Here is a 24,412-nt window from a genome sequence, read left to right as displayed (position 1 = left end):
CATCCTAATATCCCGAATCAGAGGATGGTCAATGCTCTCCCGCCGAATCCACCCAATGACAGTGGATGAGTCGCCCTCCAAGATGATCGAGCTAGCCCGTAGTACCCGCCGCGCATGGCAGAGGCCAGCCCAGGCAGCTCGCAACTCCGCCGCTGGCACTGATGTGTCGAATAGCCGGCAACCGCCCGCTGCCACTACCCTAGAACGAGGGTCTCGTATGACGAAGCCGGCACCGCCTCGTGTACCACTGTCTAGTACTGAACCATCAAAATTGACCTTGAGGAAACTCGGGGGTGGGGGCTCCCAGGTGAAAAACACCATCCGAAGAGCTGCCTGAGCAGAGAAAGAACCCCAGGTGTCCCGAGCTATCAAGGTCGTATCTGAAGGGCTGGTAGGTCTGGACTCCATCGCCAATACTCGAGCGGACTCCGCAACAAATCTCGGCGACATCCTACGCTCGCCAAAAGTGCGAGCGTTCCTTGCCAACCAGATCTGGTGGGCGGTGCAAGTCGCTCGGATAGCCTCCTGACATGTCCGGGGACTAGCCAGCCACTGTCGTATCATCTGTAGAAACAGTCTCCTCTCCCGCCAAACCTCCTCTGGGATACCCGTCCACTGCCATGTCTGCCTCGCCCAAAAGCATCCAAATAGTACATGATCAACTGACTCATCCGCACCGTAGGCCCCACACTCCGCAGGGATCCCCAGACCACGTCGGCTCAGCACAGCTCTCGTCGGAAGGCGGTCCCACATCACCTTCCATAGAAAAAGTGCTGCTCTCGGATGGAGCCTAGACCTCCAAATCCAGGCACCGTCCCATCCACTCTCATGCTCGCGCTGAATAACCCGGGCCAGATCACCCAGCCTCACACTGGCCCTGCATGAAGTGCTCCAAACCCTGACATCTGGGCCCTCGCATCCTGGTACTGGCAGCGAAAGGATCCTCTCGGCTAGATGTGCCCCGAACAACTGATGGAGTCTGTCCACGTCTCACTCTGCCCTCCCTGGTGCTAAGAGGTCGCACACCCGGAGCCCCACTGCTGCCTCGAAATCCACCGTCGTCGGCCAATATCTCAAGGGAATGGTATCTACCCACGGGTCATCAGTCACAACAATGGTCCGGCCATCGCCCATCAGCCACCTGGTATGAGCTAACACGGTCGGCAGGAACCTCCCAATCTCACGCCACATGAAAGAGATGCGGCGACCACGCCGTGCCACCTCAGGGCTCCCTCGGCCATATCTGGCTGCCATCACCCGACTCCAAAGCCCATATGGCTCCAACAAAAAACGAGCTGCATGCCGTGCAATGAGTGTCTCACGCCGCTCCAGAAGGGACTGAACTCCCAGACCACCCTCACTGGTGGGCCGGCATACCCGCTCCCAGGCCACCAAATGTACCCCACGACCCCCACCATGGGACCCCCAGAGGAAGCTCCGGAGAAGACGTTCAATCTTCAACAGAGTCGTCTTAGGGACCACAGTGTTGGCCATGAGATATACCGGCATGGACCCAAGCACCGATCTGACAAGTGTCAGCCTCCCCATCATGGATAGAGAAGATGCCCTCCATCCCTCCAGCCTACTCTCGACCCGCTGCACCAACCCCGAGCACTCCGCCACACGTAGCCTCCGGCCCGTGATGGGAACTCCCAGGTAAACCAAAGTCCCCTCCTGCTCGGGCATCTGCAAGATACTCCTGATCTCCTGTCTGACTCTGCTCTCTGTGCTAGGGCTGAACTGGATGGCTGACTTCGTGAAGTTGATTCTCTGTCCGGATGCCGCACAGTAAGCTGCCAACACTCTGCGAAGTACACGTGCCTCCGAAACCCGCGCCCTGGACAAAAGAAGACAATCGTCAGCAAAAAGTAGGTGAGAGACAGGTCCCGCCCCCGGTGCTGGAACATAGGACTCCAGCTCCCGGCTTGCACACGCCCTCTGGAGGGCACGGGACAATATATCAGAACAAATGATAAATAAGTAAGGGGATAAGGGACATCCCTGCCGCAGCCCCATAGTGGACTCAAAAAACACCGAAGGTGTGCCGTTGACCAAAATAGAGAACTTTGGCCCCTGGACACACCCTAGGATCCATCCAATCCATCGCCTGTGGAAGCCATAAGCCTCCAGTGCCCTCCGGAGAAAACTCCATCTGATCCTGTCATAAGCCCTCTCCATATCCAGCTTGACAGCCATCAAACTGCCCCACTTCGATGCTCGCTGGAGATCCCACATCATCTCCTGAGCCAGCATGACATTGTGGGAAATGTTCCTTCCCGCAATGAATACCCCCTGCTCTTGGCTGATAATGCCTGGCAGTAGGGGCTTTATCCTGCCTACCATGATTCTCGCCACAACCTTGTACAAGGTTGTGCACAGACTGATGGGTCTAAAGTGACCCGGCTCTACTGCCTCTTGGCGCTTCGGGATGAGCGTAATGAAGGTGGCCTTCCAATCCTCAGGCATGGCTGCCTGAGTGAAGAAACACTGAACAGCCTCGATCACAGCTCCCCGAATGATACCCCAATATCTACGGAAGAAGAAAGGGGGGAAACCATCTGGTCCTGGAGCTTTGTCCGCGGCCAGCGCCCAGACTGCCTCCTGCACCTCCTCCGCCGTCACCGGCCGAACCAGGGTCGTATTCTCATCAACAGCAATACCGACATCAACCCGCGGAAGGTGATCATCAGCACCAGGGCCTTCATCCTCAGTCCATCTGGCGCGGAAAAAGTCGAGTAGAACCTGTCCAACGGCAGGCTCACCATCCACTCGGCGGCCAGACCCATCACGCAGTGAGTGGATCATACTCCGCTGACGCCGAATAACAGTCGTCCGATGAAAAAACCTGGTGTTGCGATCACCCTCGTTAAACCCATTGGACCCGAGATTTCTGTCGCCAGAAAATCTCATGCTGCCGTAGCAGTGAGTGGTGCGTCGCAAGCAGCCCCCGAAGATGAGACATGTCATCCTCCGGGAGTGCACCCCGTAGGTCTTCACTCTCCTGTAGTGTCGTAATCTCCTCCTCCACCCCCTCCAATCTCCGGAAAATATCGCCCACTACCTCGCGATTCCAACGGCGGAGCCGCCGTTTGGTCAACTCGAGTTTGCGTGAGACTCGCCGCATCGCGTCCCCCCGCACCGGAACACGCCACGCCTCGCGAACGATGTCCCAGGACTGGGGGTACGACAGCCAAATCTTTTCAAAGCGAAAAGGACTATGGTGACCCGATACCGATGAGGTCGAAATCAACAAGGGGCAATGATCTGATGCAATCCGGGGTAAGTGGCTAACTCGGTAGGTAGGGAAGCGAAGGATCCAGTCTGGGGAAGCAAAGGCCCTATCTAGCCGCTCCCACACCCTAGCACCGCCAGGTTGATTATTGCACCAGGTGAACCGTGGTCCCGAAAAGCCTAAGTCCACCAAGCCATTTAGCTGCACAAAGTCGCGAAACTCCCTCCTATCAATCCTATCAGTGAAAGGCGCACCTCCCCTCTTCTCATCCGCACTTTGGATATAATTAAAATCACCAACTGCCACCGTTGGGATACCCTGGGCAAGCAAGTTGGTAATCTCATGCCAAAGGGGTCTCCTGACCCTGTAGTCCGTGCTCGCATACACACCGCACAGCACCCAAGGGTCCGCCTCAGGTTCCGATACAACCATCACTACCTGTTGAGAACAGTTGTGGAAGACATCAATCCTCGCCACCCCCCGCCTCCACAGGATCAAAAGGCCACCAGACAGCCCCTGGGACTCGACTGCATAGGTCTCCCAGTCCCTCCCCAGGCGTCGCCTCAGTCGACCAAGCCCATCACCAGACAAACGTGTCTCGCAGAGAAAACAAATCTCAGGACAGTGGAGCTGTACTAGCCGTTTAAAGGAGGACATGAAGGCCGGCTTGGCCGCCCCCCCTACAATTTCAGGCTAGAATCCTCATGGATCAACAACTACTCGGTCGGCCTCAAGTACATCCTCCCCCTGGGCCTCGGGAGCTAGCTCAGGCTGGCGGCCTAAATCCCCCAGCTGCTCGACCTCACCAGATACCTCGCACATGACTGCCGCCCTGATGAGTCGCACGACAGCTGGGTGGTCCCCCTCTGCCGTAGCTAAACCCGTGGAGCAGTCACCACTGGCATCTGCATCCGGGAGACCCTCATGTGGCGCCTCTCCGAGCGGCACCCCTGTCGCCTCATCACGAGGCGTCAGAGGCTCTACCAAACCTGCCTCCAGTGGCATCCCTGGGCTAGCCACGTGCTGCTCGCCCAAGGCTTGGGGCAGAGTACCAAATCGGTAGACACCATCGGGCCCTCTCCCAGAGCCCATAAGTGAATCCCAAGGGACCCGCCCAGGAGGGGTCTGACCAACAAGCAGGTGGGTCCCCTGCACTGGGGCAGGTCCTCGACCTGGAGACCTATACTGGAAAGGGCCAGCTGGCTCCCCGAGATCCAAGGACGGATCATCCTGAACCTGCAAATCCTGAAGGTCCTGCGCAGCCCCAATCCCCAAACACTCAGCTGACTGGGCTTGTAGGCCCCCCGCTGATGGTCCACCAGGATCCCCCCCTAATAGAGCTAGCGGGCCCCGTCCCTGCAGCAAGGGCCGTGGCCCAGGTCGGCCCAACCCGCGTAGCCCACGAAGAGCCCGCGAGAGAACGGTATGACTCGTAGCCGCCCGTGCACCCAGCTGGGCCCGCACAACCCCCGCCCGTCGCGAAGCCCGCGGACGCGGCCTGCTACCCGCGCGCGACCCGCCATCGGCGCGGGGCGCGCCATCGTCGCGGGGCGCGCCATCGGCGCGGGGCGCGCCCTCGGGCGCGCCATCGGCGTGGGACGCGCCGTGGGCCCCGCGCCGGGCTCTGAAGGCCCGGGCTCGGCGGCCCAGCCTAATCGACTGGGCCTGCTTGCCTGGGCCCCTCGGCGGACCAGGGCCCGCCGGGGCCCTGGCCCGCTTGGCGAAGCCCCGACTCGGTTCGCTGGGCCCAGAGACGACCAGGGCTGAGTCAGCCACTCGGTCGACCTCGTCGAGGTCATCGACCGAGTCGACCCAGAGCGGGATCGAGGGCTCTCGGAGCGAGCCCTCCCCCCCACCCGCCGGCGATCGTCGCCTAGCGACTTTCGTCGGCTTTTGCCAGCCTTCGGTGTCCACAGGGGACACCGGTAGGGCAGCTGGCGATGGCGGTCGAGCGGCGGGCGACCCAGGCCGCGGGTCAGACACGGACATCTCCGGTCTAGCTACCGGAGAAGGCGGCCGGGACGGCCCCGATCTAGGCACTGGTGGAGCCTCCTTCGGCCGTGGTGGTCGAGACTCCCGCGGCGGAGGCCTCCGCCGCGTCGCCACCATCCAGGGGCCAAACACCAGCCCTGGGTTCTCCTCCCCTACACCGGGGGGCGCCGAAGCCGGCCCGCCACCAGGGTCCACCGCCACTAGTGGCGGATCCTCCACCCCAGGAGCCATCGGGAACCGGCAGGCCGCCTCCAGATGGCCCATTCGCCCGCACCGGGGGCAGAGGAGAGGTAAGTTTTCGAAGACGAAGGGCTGCCACCGCACCTTCGTCTTCCCCTGGATCCGGATTCCAGGTTTAAGGGGCTCGGATGCATCGACTGCAACCTTCACCCGGGCGAACGCCATCGCCCGTCGCTGCTCGGTGACAGCGTCCACGGCGATCGGTCGGCCAGCCCTACTTGCTATATCCAGGATGGTCGCCGGTGTCCAATATTCCGGTGGCAAGCGTGGAAGACGAAGCCACACCTCCACCGGCGACACCGTCTCCTCCCCTGGCTCAAAATCGGGGACCCAGGGAGTCATAGCAAGGAGTTGCCCCCCCACTACCCAGGGTCCCAGATTAAGGGCACGCTCTCGGTCCGCCGATGATCGGAATCGGAGAGCTAGGTAGCCGTCCGCAAGAGGGACGGCCACCACATCCTGGAGCTTGGCCCGGGTAGCCACGTCCTTGGCTACCCACTCGGCCGGGACTCGACGACCCAGGCTACGTACCACGACAGCCCTCCCGTCCCACTCCACGCGAGCCGCCGCGATGGGTTCCTCCCGGAGCGTCACGATCTCCGGGAAGCGGCGGCTCAGCCGCTCAATCTCAGCGGCCGTGGGCCACTGAGTCACCCACGGCCCCGGCCTCGACCAGGCACCGGAGTGCTCCCCACGACCGCCATCGGAGACTCCACCGGGTGTTTTGGGCTTACCTGAGCCTCTCGCAGTACCTCCCGCTTCCGTCCCCGCCGGCGCCTTCCCCTTCCCCTTCCGATCCATGACGGCGTCCTACGAAGTCCACCTGCAAAAAGGAAAGGGGGGTTATCTGGAACAGAAGCACAGAGACGAGAACCGGGAGCCGCCTGCGAGGAGGGCCGAGGGCGAAGGCCCGCTGGACCCGCCTGCAAGGATGAAAGAGGACGATAGCCTCTCCCCCCCCTCCGGGTTGTCGGACTGGACCGGTGACGATCGCCGGTGACGGCGTCCTACGAAGTCCACCTGCAAAAAGGAAAGGGGGGTTATCTGGAACAGAAGCACAGAGACGAGAACTGGGAGCCGCCTACAAGGAGGGCCGAGGGCGAAGGCCCGCTGGACCCGCCTGCAAGGATGAAAGAGGACGATAGCCTCTCCCCCCTCTTCGGGTTGTCGGACTGGACCGGTGACGATCGCCGGAGGAAAAACGCCGGCGTAAGTAGCCGTTAAGCACCTCCGAGGTACGGCGTAACTAGCCGTTAACTTCCCCAGAGTTACCCACCCTTTCTTTGCTGCCGCAGAAGGCCTTTGGATCACTTGTAACAGCCGTTGTAACGTTACAAAGGTCTTTTTGAAATATATCTACTTCCCACGTGTTTTGACGGAAGCCCGGTGCCCTCTTCGGGAAGATCTCGGCTCTGCCCTTCTCCCTTGCCAAAAATGTTTCGATTGGCACGCGCGCACGTCATTCGACGCTCCAACAGTGACATCTTTTATCCCAGCTTCGCAGCGTGTCGTGTCGCGGGCTCAAGCTAACATCGGATAGGCGGAGGTTGACTGGATTCTTATCTCTTCGTTATTGGACTTTTATTTTGTACCTCATGACGTGTTTTATGGTGTAAATATAACAATTATTTGACACGTGTGTGTATTCTCTCCCTTTCCGTTTAACAAAAAAAAAAAGTAATACTAATTTTTGCATGAATTTATTCACATGGAATGTATCAAAAAATTCTTGTATTCTCAAATTAAAAATCCTTTAGAATCATATATACCGAATAGAACCATATGGCAAGTTCACATGAAAATGATCGTCCATCATGCATGGATCTTAAGATGTGAATTTTTGCTTCTTTTTCTGTTTTGTACCAAACTTAGACTACACCTAAGAACAAAATACTGATATATTTATACTGGAGCTGATGTCGAGTCGGACATTGGGCCTAAACTTTTATTCATTTTTAATCAAGCTTCGAATCAGACATATTTAAAATTTGATCTTTTTTGTATCTAAACTGGCCTACAATAGCTCTAATCTATTTCTAGATATTTTCAAGTATAAAGTTAGCGTTATGCTTTTGCGTGTGCCTATTAGTATACTAAATTTCTAATGTTCATTCATGGAAACAACTAATTTGCCATGTTATTGTCAGCTACCATTTTGCACCCCCCATGTCTTGGAAGAGGCCACAATGGGAAGCAAGATTTGACCACAAAATACAGACTAGTTGACTGGTTTTCTTCGAGGGTTATATTCTGTCACACGTCCATGGATTGCTATTAAGCTATCAAATTAACTTGAAGCAAATTAAAAGCTTTTACAATAATTTATCTGTCTTCATTCGAAAGAAAGAAAGAAAAAGAAACAAAGAGATAAATAAAGAAAGAAAAACATTAAAACAAGGGAACAAAAAAGAGAGATGAATCCTGAACCCGACCTATCTCTTTCAACCGATCTATTCACTTCCACCCACCCCAGTCACCAAGTCAACACCACCTAACTTTATTATTATTTTTTTAATCCTATATTTCTGTTTTAAGGTTTTAGATCTTGTCACTGAGTTTATAATATTATCCTACCATCATTTTTGTTTCCATAGAATTATTAAGCTTGAAGACTTCTAGTCATCGAGACTCCAAATGACCGGAGCATAAAATAAAAACCCCACAATCCCAAGCTCGGAATCAAGATTAACTCTTCAATAGATGGTCCTGTGGAAATACAATTAGACAACCCCCTGCATGTTTAAATGTTTAATTGCTTACGCTGACAAAGTTAACCAAGTTTTAACTTTTCAATCGATGTTCAAGTGGAAATGAAATAAGACAACTCCCTTGCATGTTTGAATGTTTAATTGCTGATGCTGGCAGAATAGAAAATATATTGCAGGGGAAATAGGCTGCCCAGTCCATCCATGAAGGGCTACTTGCAGCACATTACAAACCAAAGAAGAAAGATGACTCGGTCTAATTTGCTAGTCTAAGAAACTTAGGATGACACAAACTCATGGGTTATAATCTAACCATTAATTGCACCTTTCCTTTGGAGGTGGCTCTAGTTGGGGTCTTGACTTGCTTTCTCATAAATGTTTCCCGCAATCTTGCTATGTTTTCTCATAAACCAAGTATACATGGGGCTTCTTTATTTATTTGTTCATTTCCCAGTGAGCTGAAAGGGTGGGGGAAAACATGAAAGAGAGAGTCACCCAGATCGCAACAAATTTTTTTGTGCACGTTGGCTGATAGAGGAGAAGGCAACAGTAGTTAGCTTCGACCACGAACGCCACCAACTTGGACCAGTCATTGACCATGAACAAATCAATCATTGGGATACCTATGTCTTCTTTTTCTGATACTTCTCTTTATTTTATCAAAATATTTTGTCGATGCTACTCATGTTTTTGCATCATGGCTTTACAACCATTATAATGGCTATTATGACGATCTCAGCAATGTCTGAAATAAATAACATAAAACATATGACATCTATTATTTTCTCTTATAATGGGCCACTATAACATAACATTTTATTTTAAATAAAATAATATTTTCATTCAGAATTCCTTCTAAAAATAATTGTATAGTCTGAAAAGTATGCCATTTTATCTAATAAGAGAGAGAGGAAGAAAGTGATGCTGGCGGATTAGGTAGAGATTTGGATTGCTGGAAGGAGAGGGGTCAAGATATGAGAGCAGAAGTAGACTTTTGAGGGGCTGATTCTGATAGAAACGGGCATAGGGTTGGATGGATTAGAGGAGGTGACTGAACGCAGAAGAGCAAGATTTGGTCGTCGTTGCATGGATTCAAAGGCACCGAAGATGGCTGGCAGTACCTCGCCAGCGAGCGAGCAGTCGTTGTGCCGATGCTTTTTGAGGGCTTGACTCAAGCCTGAGTGCCTGCCTTGAGAAAGTTCCTACTGTCAGTGGCGTCATGAAAGCGAGCGGAAGCCGGTCAGCCCAATCAAAATCCTCTGCGACGGAGCTCGGGCACTGCAGAGAACAGTGATTCTCTGGATGGCTGCCATTAAAAGCAGCGAACGCCATGGATGGCACGGCATGTGCTTTTGGCATTAATGGCTGCACGGCACACCACAGTGGATCCGTTCTCAAGTCGGTGGGCAAGAAAACTAGGCTTCCTTTTGACATTTACTTGGCATCTACTTGGAGTTGGGACCCTCGTCTCTTGTTTTGAATGGAAGGGCCAGTTCAAACTTAAACCACCACCCCATTCATTTTTCAGTGAGTCGGCATCAAGGTTGTGCGAACATTGATTGCATCATGGTCATGGTTGAATGTATGTTATAAATATATGAGACAACGTGTCACATGATAGTATACGGGTCCATCCAATTTTGACCACTGTACAATACAGGACTGGCCGTGATTAAAAGACTCCATTTTGATTTTAATTTTGAACGTCCGATCCATCCCATTAGTTAATTTGCTCGGATCGGATTAGGTCTATGAAAAAGATTTTGGACTCAATGAATCATTCAGATTGGTTTGGGTTAAGTATAATCTAGATTCAACCCAAGACGTAGTTTATTTATTATGAAATTTCACCATGATCAGATTATTTCGAAGAAAAAAAAAATCTAAGACTATGTAGTTTATTTATCTAAATTGAGTTCATAGAGACGAGGTTGCCATTCTGATTGCCAATCGATCTGATTGTTTGTCCACATCACAGTTATTGCATTCATTGCCATGCATAAATAAAAAAATCTCATGTCAATATGGGCAAAACAAATGACAGTTCCAGCAATATGCATAAAATTTGCTCTCCATAAATTGGATCTGCAGTCAACAACTCCCCTCAGGTGCACTTGTTTCGCCTATTTATGATGTTCTCAATTATGATATAAATTTCTATGCACACAATAGCTAACAACCTAACTCAAGATCATCATTCAAGATCAGTGGGGTCTCCAGCGATGTTTTGTGGAAAATTTTCACATTCAAAATATAAGGGAAGTAAGAATGAGAACAAGTCTTCCTTCTCTCTCTCTCTCTCTCTCTCTCTCTCTCTCTCTCTCTCTCTCTCCCCCCCCCTCTCCCTCTAGGCTTCCAATCAACAGCCTTCCTCTTCCAAAACATCAACAGGCGGGGAAAAAATCAAAGTGAAGGATAAAAAGTTACTATAACTTACAGACTAAGTTATATCACCATACTTTTAAACAAATGATCCACAAAAGCAACAAAATGAGAGGATGAGGCAGAGTTCAATCATCTGGTCTCAACAAAGGGACCCTGGTGCACGCCTGCACTATTGGCCAGACAACATGAATCTTTAACTACTGTAAAATTTACTAGTTCTTGTGGTTTGTTTCCTCATTCCTTTCAACACATCGTGCGAAATTAACTATTCGCCTTCTTTTACAAAGTCAACTGTTGGATTGTGCAATAGCCGCTTTGAAATCTATGTAGATGAGAAAGTAACAAAGTTGGAGTACTTTGAAAGCTGTGCAATGCGCGAACCAATAGTTGAATTTGGGAAAGAAGATCAATCCTTCTTTGGCACCAAAGATACAACCCAAACATGTTAGAGAAAGGTCACTGTCTCGCACCCAACATCTAATTTTCGGGGTCCAAATTAAAGCTACGAACTGGCCTTTAGCTTCCCGTGGGGTGAGCTTTCAAGCACAATCGGGCCAAGCCTCACTTATGTCTATGGAAGCCCACAAGCCCATCCCAACAAGGGCCACGAGGATCTTGAAGAACCTTAAAAGAGAAATATAGGGAAACCCAATTAAAGGGACGTCAAACAACAGGAAGATGGAGTCTACGGTGTATGGATGGTAATTCTCTATTGGAGTTAGGAAGTAAAGCAAGATATTTGCATCCCGTGGGCCAATTTGTATAATAATGTCCGCTGAGGTTCATGTCCTGACTTTTGACAATTTGGATTTTTCTCAGCTAAAAGCCTGCCCCATTGGCAACTACACAGTTTGCTATCAAACGAGCATTTTTGTATAAAGAAGAAGAAGAGTTGTATCCATGGATTAAATAAAAGTTTGAGTTACCTATGCTGTTTCGCAAGCTGAAAGTTACATCCATGGATATAACTCTGCTTCTTGATGGCTGATCTGAATTAGATTCCTATGATCAAGCAGCCTAGGGTTATGAATTCCTTTATACTATTTTTACGTAGCATTGGACATGGCCGTATTTTTCAGATGTAATAAAATTATAGACAGAGAGACATATATTTTGAAAATATATTTGAGTTATATCGAGAGACATGCTACTAGGATGGTTTAGAAAGATAAGTGTCTCAGACTGTTGAAGGGATTGGAAAAATCTTAAGCTTCAACAAGATGAAAAGTCTGCAATTCGCACATGATACCCTAATTTTCTGTGCTAGCAAAAGGGACAGTATTGTTACTGCCAAAGCAATCCTTGTTGCTTTTGAAAGTACTGTTGGGCTAAATATCAATTTCCATAAAAATTTCATTCTTTGCATCATTATGGAAGGCAGCGAAGCAACCAAAATTGTCACTATTACGAATCGCAGGAGTGGTGAACTTTCTTTCGCATATCTCGACTTGCTTCTATATGATAGAAAGCTACCAAAACATTATTAGATGCTCGTTTTAGAGAGGATTAGCTCCAAATATGCTTCATGGAAATGGAAACTTCCATTATGGGAGGATGAATCTGTCGTAACCTAAATCAGGATATAATACGGCCATGCTACAATGGAGAACTGCCCACGGTAATACTTGGCCAACCACAATAACCTGTACAAAAATCCATTTCATATAAAATAAAAAAAATTCAAATCTTCCATCAATTAAATAACAAGTTGTTGTTACAGGGCTTCAATTGCTTTGTGAACTGGGACAGCATTTGTCGTGCTAAGGAAAAAGAGGACGTGAGTCTATAAAATATTAGAAGTTTGAATCAAGCATTTCTGGCAAAATCATCATGCAGTGCATGCCTACTATGCTAAGAAAAAACTTGGAATGTGAATAAGTGATCCTTAAGAAGCATTTCATTCATTTGGAAGGATATCAGCAAGAATCTGGATGCATTAAATTCACTGGGATCGATACTACTATCGGGATGGGAGTCTGCACTTCGACCAAAATTTTCTTCCATCATGCTATCCATACTTTGGTTTGAAAAATAATTATATGACATTACGTCATCACATGCCTTGGTATGCAAATCGATTGTAATTAGAAGCTCATGTGATCTATAGATAACCATATCCCTAGATATTGGTCTAAGTTGGTATTTTCTTCGACATTCATGATAGGAAGGAAAATAAGCCGATGGTGACACAAAAGAAAATAAAAAATAATCTCTTTTTATTTATGCTTTTTTTAAGTACAGCTTATATGCGATAAAATCAGAAAAAAGAAGAAGATAATACAGGAAATAAGGCACAGACATATGATCTTGCCAGATGAAGCCAATCTCTTTATCCTTCCTCTGAACATCAATAATAACAAGTGCTGATTCCTTGTTTATATTTTTTATTCGCAACATTTCTCACACAATTGCCGTGTGTTTGCATTTTTAATTCTTTACCGCTGTAAATGATTTGAGCTCCCTGAACCCCACCCAGTCCTTCTCCCACACCACGGCCACATATTTCGCCATGGCTTCGCCATCTTTGGTCTCCAAAACAAGCCGATAGTTAATTCCATCCACCACCTGGGTCTCACCCTTCACCACTTTACTCAACGCAAGGCTTGTGTGAGCCAGCTTGTTGTGCTCCGACACCGCGAACCCTGCAATCTCTTGGACGTGGGGATCACTGATATCCTTGATTGGCTGCCAGCCTCCGACGAGAACTTCTCTTGTAGCTTCACGGGCTGCGAGGGCTCTCGGAGGTGAATGAATGGCTATGAGAAGGAGGAGGAGGAGAAGAAGAGAAAGGGATCTCATGGTGATGATAGCGGAGGCGATTTTTTACCCTGGGTTGAGACGAGAGGAGGATGTGGTTGAGCTAAGGATGGGTGGGTCGGGGGATCTTATTATGGTGGATTGGAGATGTGAAGGTTGGATTGCAATAAAACCGGGTAAGTAATTTTCACATATGCAGGGCCCAACATTTACATGGTAAACATTATATAAAATTTATGAGGACAGCTGGATACGTGGTAAACGTTATATATTGGATCAGATATTTTGTACCGCTAATAAATCCTTTCTAACTGTAGCCTATGGGCTGAATTTATATAATGGTACAGTCTAACTAATAATTTTTCTATATATTAGCTCGGTGACCAAGCACCAATCCATTACGGCAAGTCTTCAAGAGGTGGTATAGTGGATTTAAAATCGGTAATAAATAAGAGATTGGGTGATTGGAATGGGTGAGGATAGGTTTCCAAGAGCAGAACATGGTCCATATTTTAGATGGTTTGATGTGCAATCAAATTTCTGATCTAATTGTTTCTGAATATACAAATATTGTGGAAGAAAGTTCCTGATTAGTGTACGTGCGCCAAAAATGTTCCTCGAGTGTTTCAAGAGTAAAACATTATTATATAATATTTTATTGAAGGAGATAATCTTGGCCTACAAAGAGTTGGATCGATTGGAGCAAAATTTTCAAGTTCATCGATTTTCCCTCTACTTGGTAAATATTATTTTGAATAATAAAGAACTATTTTATCATATATATATATATATATATATATATATATATATATATATATATATATATATGTCTGTATGTATGTATGTATGTATGTGATATGAAGATTACCTTACGTCGCCATTTTGTCTCTTCTTTTTTTCTTTGGTGAAAAAATAGGAGGGGGCAGAAAAAACCTCACCCACGTAGCAGTCCTCACTGGGCCCTCCTTCCACCAGGGAATGTTCGATGCAGGCCGCAAATTTCCGTATATCCTCTCCGACCCATGGGTTTCCCCACTAGTTTATTGTGAGGACCCGTGCGGGCGTATGTTTAGTCCCACATCGGTTATTCGCTGGGTAGATCCTGGGTACTTATACAGGATCAAGGGACTTAAATAATATCTTCCGGCTAACTATTTTGGATGAGATTCTGGGTTGTTACAAATGGTATCAGAGCGGACCCGGCCCATAACCTATGTGGACTAGGGGACACTGCAGCACAGATCCATTGGGGTTGACTGATCGTAGTGCTTGTGATTAGATTTGAATGGATTTGAACCCTTAGCCTAACGAAGACGTCAGGGCTTGAACGGGGCGCGTAGCAGTCCTCACTGGGCCCTCCTTCCACCAGGGAATGTTCGATGCAGACCGCAAATTTCCGTATATCCTCTCCGACCCATGGGTTTCCCCACTAGTTTATTGTGAGGACTCGTGCGGACATGTGTTTAGTCCCACATCGGTTGTTCGCTGGGTAGATCTTGGGTACTTATACAGGATCAAGGGACTCAAATAATATCTTCTGGCTAGCCATTTTGGGTGAGGTCCTGGGTTGTTACAAATGGTATCAGAGCGGACCCGGCCCATAACCTATGTGGACTAGGGGACACTGCAGCACAGATCCATTGGGGTTGACTGATCGTGGTGCTTGTGATTAGATTTGAATGGATTTGAACCCTTAGCCTGACGAGGACGTCAGGGCTTGAACGGGGCGCGTAGCAGTCCTCACTGGGCCCTCCTTCCACTAGGGAATGTTCGATGCAGACCGCAAATTTTCGTATATCCTCTCCGACCCATGGGTTTCCCCACTAGTTTATTGTGAGGACTCGTGCGGACATGTGTTTAGTCCCACATCGGTTGTTCGCTGGGTAGATCTTGGGTACTTATACAGGATCAAGGGACTCAAATAATATCTTCTGGCTAGCCATTTTGGGTGAGGTCCTGGGTTGTTACAAATGGTATCAGAGCGGACCCGGCCCATAACCTATGTGGACTAGGGGACACTGCAGCACAGATCCATTGGGGTTGACTGATCGTGGTGCTTGTGATTAGATTTGAATGGATTTGAACCCTTAGCCTGACGAGGACGTCAGGGCTTGAACGGGGCGCGTAGCAGTCCTCACTGGGCCCTCCTTCCACCAGGGAATGTTCGATGCAGACCGCAAATTTCCGTATATCCTCTCCGACCCATGGGTTTCCCCACTAGTTTATTGTGAGGACCCGTGCGGACATGTGTTTAGTCCCACATCGGTTGTTCGCTGGGTAGATCTTGGGTACTTATACAGGATCAAGGGACTCAAATAATATCTTCTGGCTAGCCATTTTGGGTGAGGTCCTGGGTTGTTACAAATGGTATCAGAGCGGACCCGGCCCATAACCTATGTGGACTAGGGGACACTGCAGCACAGATCCATTGGGGCTGACTGATCGTGGTGCTTGTGATTAGATTTGAATGGATTTGAACCTTTAGCCTGACGAGGACGTCAGGGCTTGAACGGGGGGAGTATGTGAGGACCCGTGCGGACGTGTGTTTAGTCCCACATCGGTTATTCGCTGGGTAGATCTTGGGTACTTATACAGAATCAAGGAACTCAAATAATATCTTCCGGCTAGCCATTTTGGATGAGGTCTCGAGTTGTTACATTTATTATCCATATGTGAATATGTCATCCCAGCGCCACCTCGGTACCGGCAGACTAGATGGCGACTCCACCGGATAAATTAGGCGGAGGGCATCCGGTCTCCACATTTAATCGACGCTCTCTTTTTTTCTCGAAGTTATGAGTGTGGCTTTCTAAGTTCTCTCGTGCGGCAACAACAAGAATAGCAACAGCAACTTGGCCCTAATCCAGCAAGATGAAGGCTTAACTGGAAGGATATCCGTGATCAACTCCAAGAGGAGCTGAGACTTTGGCAGTCTCTTTCCATATGATTTGAGCCATGAGCAAGAATAACACGATTCAACTCTAGGGGTCTATAATCCAATCGTACTTACGAGTTTCCCATGTGGCCACATTATTTACTCAGTAGGGAGGATACGATGCACAAATATTGCACCATATAGCAGGATAGCAAGCAGCGGACAGTAAATTTATACAAGAACCACAAGGAACTCCTTTCTACTGGTCTCTGGGAAAAAGAAAACATCACGATCTAAGAGTATAAGCAGGAGGCTTTTACAGGTAGCTCAGGGAGAAGTCCATGTTCTCGAGAGTTCTTCCAGTAAGAAACTTGGTTCAAGTAAGAATCTTCACATCTTGGAAAGGGATCCAATTGCAAAGTACCGTCTCCAAGAGTTCATTTCCGGGCAAGGAAGGAATTAGAGTAATTAACTGGAAAGCGAGAGGAGGCTACGATCCATAAAGTGAAGACTAAACATAAACTTTTTTCCCACTTATAAGAACTGAAGATAACCAAACAGTTTTTTCAAGACGACTTCATTGTCGTCAACCGCTTGTCACTCTTTTTTTGATCGAACCACTTGCCAGTTGCCACTCCCAAAGCAGAGAGCACACCTGCTTCAGATTCTCAGTCTGATAGCTTCGCTCTGCACATCTCTTTCTCTGAGTCTCTTAAGTACCAACTAAACCATGAACAGTAATGATTGTTGCAAAAGAAGCAAGTAAAATTAATGATGCATCTCTCTCTCTCTCTCTCTCTCTCTCTCTCTCTCTCTCTCTCTCTCTCTCTCTCTCTCTCTTTGATGGAACATGGAGGTAGCAGAGTTTTGGATAAAATTTAACCTTCTCTCGTCGTGTGGCTTAGTGGATATTAGTAGTTTGATGAAAATTTATGTTGCTTCCTGTTCAAGATAACCTCTGACAATGTCCTAATAGAGTGTAATTTACCAGGTGATCATTGAAACGACGACGAGGCTGCGCTTCTTGCACGCAAAGTAACTGCACGTTACCATGTTCTCGATCATCAAAGCACTGTCACATTCGATACTTGGACGTGACGCATTTAGCCATGATCTAACTCCAGGTTCATAGATTATAATTTTTCTCATTGTATCTGAATTTGAAAAAATTAGTACAAACATGATACATTGGCTATGTTATTATTGGTTTTGCTCGAGTCGTCGTTTAATTTATTCAGTGAGTTTATTTGATCCTTAGCTTCACAAACCAGATATAGTATCGACAATCAGTCTAGTATCAAGGCAATTTTGTGTACTGGCATAAGAAAATTCTCAGTTGAAGCCTTCAGAATGCTATATATCCACATGTATATGTGCAGATTCACTTGTTCATTTTAGTCTATGTAAGAGCCTGTATTAGCATGTAATATCTAAATGCTTGAAGTATAGCTTTAAGAAAAAACTGCCTGCATCCTGTTTAATTATTTCAAGGTATTCAAATATACAATGATGTTCAGCTACCAACTTACCAAACGAGGAGTAAGCATTTGGGCGTATTTAAAAGATTCGACACACCTGGAAATTCTCAGAAAGGATCAAAGAAACCTTTGCTATGAAGGAACGGAGCACAGACCTCAATGTGAACCAATGACAAAGGCAAATAAACAGCTATGAAACACCGCATTAGCTTCAACTACACCCTAAAAGATGGCCATAAGCATCAACTATTAGATACCCAAAATATGACCAACCGTTCAAGGTGACACACAAACCCTAATTTACCATGTCGTCAATTATCAAAACGCTTGCAAGTTCAACACTTGGACATTAGCGAACAATGTTAAACCATGTCTCAAGGGAGTTTAAAATAATCGGACCTAATCCCTGGGCTCATAAAGTTGCACATGTTAGTTGTTACTTGCAATTGGTTCAAATTTAACACATAACCTGGAGATGCTGTTACTTGTTTTATTCCATCCTTTAACTTCACCAGCAAGACATGGTATTGGCAGTATGCCTATTCAGCTATTCCTGTCATCTAGCTTGATTTTTGGATGAAACTTATTGGATATAATCTTTAAGAACATCAAAATTTAGCTGAACTTTTTTAACATGGTGGAATATGAGCTCTATGTTAGCATTGCACTTCATGCTTCAACAAATGTAACATAAGATAGAACCGTGAACCCCCCCCCCCCAAAAAAAAAATTCATGCACTCTTGATCTGTCGTTCAGCATTCAAGTTTCCAAAGATTAATACTTGCGGCTACCAAATTTTCATCGAAACATATTTTAGGGTGAAAAGAACAAAGCACTCTTGAGAATTCTAGTAAAGGATCTAAAGAACCTTGGTTTGAAAGGAAAGAAGCACACACCTCGATGTGAACCCATGGACAGGTGATAGATACATCACATTATCTTCAGCTACACCCCAAATATAGCCGAACACTAACCAGCTAACATGGCCCTGTGAGAACCATTCGAGGACCGGTTAGAATGACACTGTTAGGACCATTCGAGGTAACCCCCAAACCCTAGAGTTGGACAAATAGCCGTAAGAAGAGAGTAACGGTCCAACCCGAATGAAATGGCCAAAAACTAGACAATAATAGAAGTATGAGATGTTATGGTAGTGAGAACCGGATATGCATGGTAGATAAAAGTTTAGGACATATTTAGTTCGCAGAAAAAGAAGAGAGAAATGTATGGTTAATGAAAAACATAAAAAAAATATTTTTGTTTGGTTGGAATTTTTAAAGAAGAGAGATAAGAAAATAGAATTTCTATTGAAATAAGATTTCTATCTATGAGGGTCGGAAGAAAGCTACTTTACCACTTGTTAGCAATTGAATTTTTTTTTTCAAAACTACAATTAAACCATCAAAATATATGGCAATATTTTTAGAAAAGTAAATATTCAACTAAATATAGGCCATTCTAGAATTGCTAATTTTTTATGGTCAACTAAAATGCCAAAATCATTTTTTCAGATATTATATTTTAGTTTTTAAAATAAAATCGATAAAAAAAATTTTTTGCCAAGCAAACGAGGTCGTTAGCAAAAATAAGGTGCTCGATATTTCCTTCCTCTTCACGCAACCATCTAAAGGTTTTTTTTGGCGGAAAAAATAAAAAAAAGCTTCTTTAGAGAATTTTATTTTGTTCTTACCAATACATGCACGTGGCAACTCCGTAGACGCTATACACAAAATAAGGTGGGCCAATGTGAGAGAGGATATATTATGGAAAATGAGAGAAAACAAAAAAAAGAAGGGGAGACGGAAGAAAGTCACCGCCACGGCGCCACCTGCCCCAAGAGATGGAAGGGACAGGGCACAGAAATGAAGGCGGAGGAGGTGGAAGGTCAGACTTCCATGTCCGCAACTTAAAAGCCTCCTACCCTCGCGAGGTCCAATGCCTAACCATAGGCACCTTCTCCTCTGGACTCTTGGTGCCCTCCAACTTCAGCAAATGGCCAATTTAACCATCCCAAAAACTAAGTTGCAGATAATCATATAACTGACGTTAAGATGGGCTTCATGGATTTTAGAACAAGTCCCTGAACCAAGTGCAGTATTTCCTTCACAAAAGATTGCTTGTGTACTGTAGGTCAGATTGGAAGCATTTCAATATAGAGCAAATATTCTATGGTAACGAGCAACATGCGATAAGACTGCTTGGCTGTAGTTTGCATTCAACATCTCAATAAATTTAGACATTATTATCATCTTCCTGATAATCTTTATCTAGATTAGCCAAGAATTGTTTGTAATGGAGCCTGTATCTCATTCCAATGACGTGGCCGCCATACTTGGAAGCATGTGTTTCTTCCAATAACCATTTTTTTAATAAACAAAGAATATACGGTACATGGTTAAGTTTGTCTTCAAAAGATATGTACAAAATCCTCATTTACATGCACCTAAATGATTCTAGCATTTGTCATTTGATCCACAAGAAAAGACCCAGTGGTTTGTTCTTAGTTCGCATGCATGGAGAGTGGGTCACAGCTAATGGACTCCTAATATGAAAACAAAATAGGAGTCGTGCTGGCCACCTAACCCTCAATGGCAGGGATATATTAGTAAAAATGAGAAAGGACTTCTTTGGTGAGAGAGGATAGCTCCTCTTGGTCTAAGTTTCATCTCTCTTCCCTGATAAACGTACACATCTCCGTGTTTGACCGGGTGGTGGAAGTGAGACTGAGAGGAGATAGCGTAAGAATCCGTTCGGTCAGCAATAAAGGCCCATTAGTTTAAGGAATTCGAGGCGCCCTCGAACTCAGGGCGCGGAGGAGTGCCGCTGCGAGATCCTTGCACGTGCACCACCCACGGACTTCTAGGGTTCTGCCTTCTAATCCTGGTTTCAGGTTCACCACCCTCCTTCGCTTCGGTTTACGTGTACTAAATAGCCCTTTCCTTGACCCCACGCCTTGATGGCCCAACCTAGTCTATCTCAAACTGCCTTGCCAAAATACTCTTCTGGCCTCCTACATATCAACTCTTATGGCTCTTCCAGCTCCTTGTTCTTTCTTAGATTGGGCGAAGGAATGTCTTCTTGCAAGGCTTATATGCTCATGCTGTATAGTATGATACTGGTTGTTTTCAATTATTGTCGAGCAAAGATAATAAAAATCTGCTTTTCAATCAAAAAATTGATTTGACACTATTTTACAGGTTATAATAACATATAACAATTTATTATAAGTATTTGTATTCAATATTATGCAATTTTTTTGGCTAAATCATTCTATACAGTACATAAAAATATGAAAATTGGTATGAGAAAGATACATGATGATTGTTTCGTCCACTATATAATAATGTTATAATATTTATAACATGTACATAATGATCGTTGGTTAGATATGTATATCGTTATGTAACAGAGGTGGACCAAAATTATTATAGCAGCTCAAATTGAGAGCTAGACTTTGATCAAGTTGGGATGGATCACAACATTATCTATTATATTAGGAACTAATGATTGGACCCAAATAAGCCCATTTAAACCCAAGAATTAGCTCAAAATAACAGATCTAGAGACTTGGACTCAGTTAAGTTCCAATAAAGAAGAATCAACTAGGTTAAGCAAGGACTTGGGCCTAAAGCTCAAATACAAAAACTAGTTTAAATTGGATCTAGGTTAAACTGGACTAGGATAAAAGGAGTGAAATCAAGGAAAGGGCAAAACTGTAATTTCAGAGACTGGCCTTCAAGCAAAGGGCCACACCCAAGTGGGTACATTTGAAATTTCCCTGTATCTTTCCCTAGGAAGTACTAAAATAAGGGGAAATGTCAGATCTGCATGAGGGAAGAAAATAATGAATAAAATAGGGTGCATGGATGGGAATAGAAGAGGAATAGATCGAGAATGGAAAGGGAATATGGAATGAGAGGTGAAATTCCCTCATTCCCTCTGACTCCCACACATGAAAAGGCCACTGCATGATGGATCTGGATCCTCTTTTCCCTTGTCAGGTCTGGACATCTCTTTGCTCCTTATGAGGCGATTTTCGGGCAGGTCCCCTATTCAACGGACAACCCCCCCTTCTTCTCATCAGACTCCCCAAAAAATCCAAAACCCTTGCCCTCTGACTGTCACAGCTAGCTTCCCCACCTTCTTGTGTTGCTATTATATTTTATTTGTTTTTCTAGCTGGATTGTAAGATTATCTTAACCCTACCTCCTCTCCCTTAAAACCCATCTCCTTGTACATCAAGCCAGGAGCTTCCTTTGCCTCTTGGCTTTCTTGGTTGTCCTTTGTTGTTGCTGCTGCTGAGAAGAGAAGAAACCAGGCCTTCTCTTCTAATTTCAAGGTCTGTTTCCCCTCTGTCTGGGTTCTTTTTTCTTTTTCTTTTTGTTCTCGGAGTTTTATGTGGAGAGAACATGAAAAGTAGGTTATTCTCCATGAGTAAGCCACCACATTCCTAATTTGTAATACATTGAGAAAAAAATTGCACAACTAGTTTTTTTTTTTTTTTTTGATAGCATATGCTAATTCTTCTCTCTACTTTTTCTGGTTTCTATTACTTAATATTTTCAGATCATAGAGTAAGCAAGTATGATTCCAGGCAACAGGCAGCTTACGGTGCCTCCAGGTTTCCGATTCCACCCAACAGATGAGGAGCTCCTCTACTATTACTTGAGGAAGAAGGTGGCCTATGAAGCTATCGATCTCGACGTTATAAGAGATGTGGATCTTAACAAACTTGAACCATGGGATCTTAAAGGTTAGATATTTTATTCTTCCTCCTTTGTTTCTCCTTGCGTAACATGATCTATATAAAGATTTTTCTTTGCATTTTTTGTGTTAAGGATGATTTACCCAAATTGTCAGAGTTACATCTTTTTTTTTTGAATGAAAAGGTTTCATCCTATTTTAGCTGTACAAAGGAGGGTATTTTTCTCTCGATCGCTCATTGACCACCTCTGGGTGGTTTTTGCCTCCCTTGTCTTCAAAAAGTTTGTTGATTGACTACCTCCATAACACCTTAGAAGATAAAAGTCTTATAATATGAACTCATGGGGCTATTCGAGCTCACTCGCACGATCATGACTGAAGCTAATATGGTTCCTGATGGCATGCAGACAAGTGTAGAATTGGATCCGAGCCTCAAAATGAGTGGTACTTCTTCAGCCACAAAGATAAGAAATACCCAACCGGAACACGCACCAACAGGGCGACGACTGCTGGTTTCTGGAAAGCAACAGGGAGGGATAAAACTATCCACCTCAGCAACTCGAAGAGGATCGGCATGAGGAAAACCCTAGTCTTCTACACTGGGAGAGCACCTCATGGCCAGAAGACTGATTGGATCATGCATGAGTACCGCCTTGATGATGAAAGTATGGAGGTCCAGGTATCATAAACTAGTTCTTCCAGGCCTAGCAAAGGCAATCTATTTCCTGTGATATCTGGATGCTTTTTTTTTTTTCGTTTAGGGAAGCATTTAGGGGGATTGGGACAAAATTCACTACTTCCTTGATGCAACCCAAGGACGTAAATCTAGGGGTGTGAGTTTCTTCATGATGCACTACTTGAGGCATGCTGATGGTAATAAACTAACAATACATAATATATCACTATTGTTTCCGATTGGTGTAGTCATAATTATATCAGAGAACATATCATGAGAAAAAAAAAGATAAAATAGACCCTATCTATTCCATGTATATATTAAAAAAGTAGAATACTGTTTTAACTGAAACTTATGCAACCCAGCTGGCCTTCTAGGAACAGTGGCCTGTGGTCTTTGATCTTGTATTGTATTGGCGCAGTTTGGCTGTTTTCTCTGATCTTGTATCCATCTTCCTAAAGTTCTTAACTCTTTAACGGCAGTCTCTTTGGCTGAAGTGCTGAAGTGGTTCTATGCATGTTTCCCTTTTACTTTATTATTTGAATCCTTTACAATAATCTGCAGCGGGATTAACTTGTATGCACTCAAAAATAAATGATATCTCCTCTTCCTTTTCCATCCTAATCCTTTGCTATTTTTTTTGTGAAACTAAGTTTTCCTTTGATTTTTGCACTCTAGGAAGATGGATGGGTTGTTTGTAGGGTATTCAAGAAGAAGAACCATCCGCGGGGCATCTCTTCCGAATCCGTACTCGAAGATGACCAATTCCATCCCTTGAGGGCAAACGGGTGTGCTTCCATGGAGCAGAAGCAGAACTTCCAGCTGCCATGCAACTTCTCCTTGGACAACAACCGCATGCACCTTCCGCAGCTGCTGAGCTCCGAATCCACCATCCCTCCTCTCATGCCTCCAGCCTCCATGGACGCCCTCAACCTCGAGTGCTATCAGAATCTCATTAATAAGCTGGCATCAACGAATGGTGGAGGAGGGTTGCTTCCACAGGAGAAGTTTACTGGGGATTGGTCGATCTTGGACAAGCTTCTTGCGTCCCACCAGAGCCTGGACCAACTCATCCAGAGCAAATGCCACCCATCTTCCCAGCTCATGGACATGAGCTCGTCAGTCCAGAGGTTTCCATTCCAGTATCTTGGCTGTGAGGCTGACTTCCTGAAATTTTCTAAGTAAGGTCGCTTACTGGCCTTTTAACTAGGTCTAGTAGTTTGAGCGTTTAAATGTATATAAATGCATTTGTTTGGGCCATGATCTTTTTTCAGTGGTTTTAACTAGGATTTCATATCTGGGTTTGGTATAAACTGCAAGTTACATCCTAGGCTTCATCAAAGAGAATTTGGCAGACCCCTGTTTCT

General features: G+C 46.0%; 1 protein-coding gene across 2 annotated transcripts; it reads left to right on the top strand.

Moving 5' to 3' along the window:
- The first annotated feature begins 21,525 nt into the window (after positions 1–21,525).
- Positions 21,526–24,412, top strand: LOC103704820 (protein SOMBRERO-like). Of its 2 annotated transcripts, none has more exons than XM_039130311.1 (4): positions 21,526–21,666; positions 22,232–22,418; positions 22,777–23,048; positions 23,724–24,412. In XM_039130311.1, the coding sequence occupies exons 2-4, from the start codon at positions 22,250–22,252 to the stop codon at positions 24,228–24,230; spliced, it is 948 nt and encodes a 315-aa protein (XP_038986239.1). In that variant the 5' UTR covers positions 21,526–21,666; positions 22,232–22,249; the 3' UTR covers positions 24,231–24,412. The 2 variants fall into 2 exon arrangements, with proteins under 2 accessions (XP_038986239.1, XP_008786536.1); XM_008788314.4 differs by having other exon boundaries at positions 21,527–22,004.

The sequence above is a fragment of the Phoenix dactylifera genome, chromosome 9, assembly GCF_009389715.1.
Source record: "Phoenix dactylifera cultivar Barhee BC4 chromosome 9, palm_55x_up_171113_PBpolish2nd_filt_p, whole genome shotgun sequence".
NCBI lineage: Eukaryota > Viridiplantae > Streptophyta > Magnoliopsida > Arecales > Arecaceae > Phoenix > Phoenix dactylifera.
The sequence above is the reverse complement of the archived record's forward strand: the minus strand, read 5'-3'. Positions and strand labels throughout refer to the sequence as shown.

Excerpts from the sequence above, each read along its gene's own strand:
- LOC103704820 (XM_039130311.1), top strand. The coding sequence starts at position 22,250 with ATGATTCCAGGCAACAGGCAGCTTACGGTGCCTCCAGGTTTCCGATTC. Across the intron at positions 22,419-22,776 it reads TGAACCATGGGATCTTAAAG|ACAAGTGTAGAATTGGATCC; the intron begins GTTAGATATTTT and ends GATGGCATGCAG. Across the intron at positions 23,049-23,723 it reads ATGAAAGTATGGAGGTCCAG|GAAGATGGATGGGTTGTTTG; the intron begins GTATCATAAACT and ends TTTGCACTCTAG.